At 51.1% G+C, this 6,000-nt stretch overlaps 1 protein-coding gene across 1 annotated transcript; it reads right to left on the reverse strand.

Annotated features, from left to right (window-relative positions):
• Positions 1-2,274: 2,274 nt before the first annotated feature.
• LOC101881721 (feather keratin 1-like) lies at positions 2,275-3,243 on the reverse strand. Its single transcript, XM_034065186.1, has 2 exons — positions 3,219-3,243; positions 2,275-2,998 (listed from the first exon to the last, which is right to left on the reverse strand). The coding sequence occupies exon 2, from the start codon at positions 2,976-2,978 to the stop codon at positions 2,682-2,684; it is 297 nt and encodes a 98-aa protein (XP_033921077.1). The 5' UTR covers positions 2,979-2,998; positions 3,219-3,243; the 3' UTR covers positions 2,275-2,681.
• Between the last annotated feature and the right edge of the window lie 2,757 nt (positions 3,244-6,000).

Below are 6,000 nucleotides of genomic sequence, written 5' to 3' on the forward strand. Positions count from 1 at the left end.
GTCCCTGCCCATGGCAGGGGAGTTGGAACTGGATGATCTTAAGGTCCTTTCCAACCCTAACTATTCTGTGATTCAATGATTCTTTGTTCTTCTCCTATCTAATTGAGGAAGGGGCATGGCAGAAGAGCTCAATGAGCACTTGTTGCCCAGCCAAAGTCCACCCACCAAAGAGCCCCATCTTCACAGCAGGGCTGGGTTACAGGCTTGTTCCTGCACTTGTCCACAGTGCCCCAAGCAGGGCCTTGCTGAGCCAGGCTGAGGAACATTGTGACCTCACACTGGGGCTTTTCTGTGTGACCTCAGAGCAGAGGGGTGTTGAGTTGGGGTCTCCTGCAGAGGTGATGCAGAGACTCCCCAGCAGTGAAGCTGGTGGTCAGGAGACCCCCTGATTGGGTCACTGTTGGACTGTGCAGTGAAGAAGGGCTGGTGGTCTCAGGATCATCCAAGGTTTCTTTTGAGAACTCCATTGCAAGCTGAGACCATGGGCTGTGGACTCTGATGTGTGTGGAATGGGGACCTTGCAGCCCAAAGGTCAGTGCAACAATGAAGTAGTTCCTGAAAACCAGAAGAGATGAATGGCCTCTTCTTTTGAAGAAGAATAGGAAGGAAGAACTGGGCAAATAGGGGCTGTTGAATCTGCTCTTGTTCTTGTGGAAGGTGATGTAGGAAATCATCCTAGAAAGGACTGCAAATGCCAGGAATGATGAGAAGTTGATGTGAAGTCCTCAGCATATGTTTGCAAATGATAATTCATGTTTGATCAAACTCTGTCTCCCTTGCGTGGAAATGCCCATTATTGTGGATGAGGAGAGAGCCATGGCTGGTGTTTACCTCGATTGTCTTTGTAAAGTCTTTGACCCTTTCATCCCTTGAATTCTCATTGACAAGCTGCCAAAATACCTTTTGTGTGTGGGGCCAGTGCAGTGCCAAGCGGCTGAAGGGCTGAGGCCAGAGGCTTGTGACGAGTGGCACAAAGTCCAGTTGGAGGCAAGTCTCAAGTCGTGTAGGACATGGATGTGGGGCCAGCGTGTTCAGCATCCTCATTAACATCCTGGCCAATATGATCAAGTCCTCAGCCAGCAAGTTGGCAGATTACTAACAAGGTGGAAATGAATCATAGAATAGTTGCAGTTGAGAAGGACCTTAAGATCGTCCACTTCCAACGTCCCTGCCATGGGCAAGGACACCTCACACTAGACCGCATCACCCAAGGCTCTGTTCAACCTGGCCTTGAACACCGCCAGGGATGGAGCATTCACAGTTGCCCTGGGCAACCCATTCCAGTGCCTCAGCACCCTGGTAGTACAGAATTTCTTCCTTATATTCAATATAAACTTCACCTGTTTAGGTTTTAACCGTTACCCCTTATTCTATCACTACAGTCCTTAATGAAGAACCCCTCCCCAGCATCCTTATAGGCCCCCTTCAGATACTGGAAGCTCCTCTGAGGTCTCCAAGCAGCTTCTCTTCTCCAGGCTGAACAGCCCCAATGTTCTCAGCCTGTGTTCACATGGAGCTGCTCCATGCCCTGGTCATTCTCATGGACCTGCTCTGGACTTGTTCCAACAGTTCCATGTGCTTTTTATGCTGTGGACACCAGAACTGTACACAATACTCCAAGGAGGTCCAGGTTGTCCAATTGAAGGCCCAGGTTAATTCAAGGCTGGTCAATGTCACCTCTGTGACAGGAGAGATCATGGATCAGTTTGTCTTGCAAACTATGCCAAGGAACATGGAAAAGATGAAGGTGATCACTGACTGACACCATGGCTTCATAGTGGGTAAATCATGCCTGACAAGATTTGTGTCTTCCTGTGAGGGTGTTACAGCATTGGTGGGTATAGGAAGAGTGACTGCCATTATCTACCTTGCCTTGTTCAAAGCATTAGATACGGTGCCACACAACAACCTTGTTTCTGGAACAGAGAGAGGTGGAATTGAAGGATGGGCACCAGGCATCCAGGCAGAGGTAACCCAGCACACATGAGGAGCTTGTGTCAAAGGTGGAAGTGCATCAGTGTTTGAAAGCTTTTGTTCAGGGAAGCAAAGAGCTGGAGTGATGGTCTGGAAGGTCCCTGAGTGCCAGTGGGTGGTCTTGCTGGTGCTACTGTTCCACAGAGAGTCTCGTCGTGCTGTTTTAGCCACCGTGATGGCCTGTTGAGCCGTGATTGTGAGGGTGAGTTTGGATGAGTCTTTGGGAAGAAATGAAGAGGAAGGGCCTGAGGCCAGGATGCAGGAGAGCTTTATTGAATATAAACACAGGGAAAAGGCAGGAGCACCAAGTGGAAGGGAACCAGTGAGAGGTGAAGTGGGGCAGCAATAAGACATTGTATGTAGCAGGTATTGCCAGGGCCCTGAGAACATTGTGCCCCACAGTGCAAATATCACAAGGTTGGTACTTCTTGGGCTTCTTGTGTGAGAAGGTGTTTGCAGGAGAGTCGGAAGAACATAGCAGAAAGACCAATGCATAGAACAAAGTTGGAGAAGTGGAAGATGCTCAAAGGCCTTGGTTCCAGAGAGCTCAAACCGAGTCCTTTCCCTGCTTGCCTTCACTGTGTGTTGAGAGAAGGAGTTGTAGATGTTGAGTCCGTGTACTAGCATTGGCCCAAAGGTTTGTCCTTAATCCATGATGTTGTTTCCACGGGGTGGATGGCTGGTTTCAGACATGATGTCAATGGCCCTTAGCAGATGTTGCAGCCTCTTCCTCTGCCATAGCAGCCCAGGCCTCCGAAGCCGAAGCCCCCAGAGGAGACGGGCACTCCCTGGGCACCCAGGACGTTGCCCACGGCAGCGGATGAGGAGGATCCGACGGCGGTGCTCTGGGGGAAGGAGCTGAGGATGGGTCCTGGCAGGGTGACCAGCACGGTGGAAGGCTGGATGACGACGCGGGAGTCCTCACACTGCCTGACACAGGGCTCGTTGCAGCTGTTGGCCAGCGGGGTGGGTCCGCAGGGGCGGCAGAGGTCGTAGCAGGCCATGTGTGTGGTGTGGAGGGGCCCTGGCACAGGACAGGACAGGAGAGGAGAGGAGAGAGGGTGTGGGGAGAGCGGAGGGCGTGAGGGTGCGAGGGGCGGTGGTGCAGGAGGGCGAGGCAGTGGGGAGGCTGTTGTGGGGCTGTGGTGCTGGGGAGGCGTGAGGGGTGCTGAGGCTGGGGCAGAGCGTGCTGGAAGAGCCGGGGCAGGGGGTGAGGAGCAAAGGGCAAGGGGCTTGAGGCTCACCTTGTTGAGGTGCAGGAGAAGGCGTCAGCAGAGGCGAGTGAGGGACAGAGGCGCTGGGCTGGCTTTTATGCTGGTCCTGCAGTGCCCGAGGGGGCTGAGACAGTCTCTGTGCATGACAGCATGTTTGTGCAAGCAGCTGGTGCGTGTCAGATACTTGCAAGCAATTAGTTGTGGTTGTGTTTTCCTTCCAAGAATTCTGGAAGTTCACGTGCTCCTGTTGAGGATGTGTCCTTCTGGCCATGGCGGCAGCTTTCAAGTATTAGAGACCAAAGGCTTGGGTTTGATGGTCTATTTCAGGGCATTTGGCAGACCATGCAAGAAAAGCATTGGAGAGGTGGGGGTGTCGTCAGCGATGTCATCCTGTGGCACTCGTTTGTTGTGGTTTGTTGGTGCATCATGAAGATGTGGCCCCATATCTCTACAGCCTTTTCAGTCTGGTCTGGCCTTTGTAGTTGTAGTGTGTCAGGAGCTGCCTCATCCACTGTGTTCTGTCCCTCCTTTCTTGCTGCCAGGTCTGTAAGAGTGGCTTTAGGCCTGTCCCATTGGGTGAGCTCTGTTAGTGTCTTGGTGTCCTTTTGCTTTTGAGGTTGTCAATGGATGTAGTGGGTTTACATGGAAATATTTTGGTAGGCACAGGGCTGCTTTGGTGGTTCTGTGAGAAGATGGCAGAAGCTTTGCCCACACGTGCTAAAGGTTGTGGGAAGGTTGTACACAAGTTTGTGGAGGGCTGTTTCCTGTGGAAGAGGCCCCATGATGGAGAAAGTAAAGAGTGTGAGGGGGAAGGAAGCGTGGACACATCGTGAGGTGAACTGAGCAGAGTTCCCATTCCTATCCCTCTGTGCTATTTTGCAGAAGGGAGTCAGAGATTTAGAAGGGAAGATGAACCTTGCAGAAGGGAGAGGCTGGGGGAAGGTATTGTAATAGTTGTTTTCATTTCTCTTAATTCTTCTCTGACTTTTGATGCATGAATTTCCCTGAGTCAATTCTCTTTTGCTGCCACTGTTACCTGGAGAGTGATGTCCATGTCCTTATCTCTACTTGGGAGTTTCTTCCTCTACCCAATTGAGGAAGAGGAGTGATAGAGCAGCTCAAAGAGCACTTGGTGCCCAGCCAAGGTCAAAGCATCTCAGAGCCCCATCTTCACAGGAGAACAAGGTTACAGGCTTGTTCATGCACCTTGTTCCCAGTGCCCCATGCAGGGTCTTGCTGAGCCAAGGTGTGGAGGATTGTGACCTCACACTGTAGGCTTAGTGTGTGACCTCAGAGCAGAGGGATGTTGGCCTGGGGTCCCCTGCAGAGTTGTTCCAGAAACAGAGCAGCAGGGATGATGGTCGGTCCAGAGACCCCCTTCACCCCCCTGTGGTGTGGTGTCTTCTGTGAGAAAATGCCAGAAGCTTTGTCTGTGTCCAATAGGGCATGTGGGAAGGACGTATGTAGGGTAAGGTCATGGGTCTCTTTCCCACTATAGTGACCCCACAGTGTAGAAGTTAAGAGTGTGAAGAGGAAGGAGTGGCAGAGACAGCATCTGTTGAATTGACCACAACTCCCTTTCCCCTACTGCCTGTGCCACTTTGGTCAAGGTTGTAAGTACTTTGGGATAAAAGTGGATCCTTGAAGAAAGGAGGTGTTGGGGGAAAGTGTTTTAAGAGTTGATTAATTTCTTATTTTTCTACCCTGATGTTGTTAAAGGAATTTCCCCATGTCAAGTGTCTTTTGTTTCCACTGGAAATGCTTGAGTGAAGGTATTCACTGGGTTAGTGCTTTCATGTGAATTTTTTTTGTTAGCCATGATGCTGCTGTTGTGTGCTCCATGAGAAGGTGCCAGAAACTTTCTCCAAGTCAAATAGAGCCTATGGGAAGGATTCACATAAGTTTGTGGAGGGCTGATCCCTGTGGAAGGGGCCCCAGAATAGAGCAGATGAAGAGTGTGAGAAGGGTGTATTGGCAGAGACAATGTGGTGTGAATTGAGCACAGTTCCTCTTCCCATTTCTCTGTGCTGTTTTGGGCAAGGGGGTAAGTCATGTAGGAGGGAAGATGAACCTTGAAGAAGGAAGACGTAGGGGGAAGGTGTTTTCAGATTTGTTTCAATTTCTCCTAGTTCTACTCTGACTTCTGATTTTGAGAAATTATTTTCCCCATATTAAGTCTGGTTTGCTGCCGCTGGAAAAGCACTGGGTGATCTCCCATGTTCTTACCTTGACTCAGGAGACTTTGATCTTATTCTTCTCTCGCATATCCTCTTGAGGAAGAGGAGTGATAGAGCAGCTCAGTGAGCGCTTGGTGCTCAGCCAAGTTCCACTCTTTAAGCCCCATCTTTGCAGCAGAGCTGGGTCACAGGCTTGGTCCTGCAATTGTCCCCAGCACCCCATGTAGGTCTTTGACCTCACAGTCACAGAGGATTGTACCTCACAGTGGGGGCTTTCTGTGTGACCTCAGAGCAGAAGGGTGGTGTCTTGTGGTCCCCTGCAGAGGTTGTCCAGAGTTTCAGTAGCAGGGAGGGTGCTGGTCAGGAGACCCACTGCTTGGGTCCCTGTTGGGCTTCACAGTGAGGAGGTGTTGATGGCTTGGGGAAACTCCAAGTCATCACCCAATAGCAAGGTGGGACCATAGCCTGGGATATCTGGTGTGTGTGCAATGGGGACCTTTCATCGTGAAGGTCAGTGCAACAAGGACACACTCCTGGGTCAGAGGAGGATGTCAGAGCAGGAAGGGTGGTGACCTGCACACACTGCATGGGATACCCAAGGTCCTGGCAGCAAGGGGGGACTGGACCATGATCGT

The sequence above is a fragment of the Melopsittacus undulatus genome, chromosome 1 (assembly GCF_012275295.1).
Source record: "Melopsittacus undulatus isolate bMelUnd1 chromosome 1, bMelUnd1.mat.Z, whole genome shotgun sequence".
Classification (NCBI taxonomy): Eukaryota; Metazoa; Chordata; class Aves; order Psittaciformes; family Psittaculidae; genus Melopsittacus; species Melopsittacus undulatus.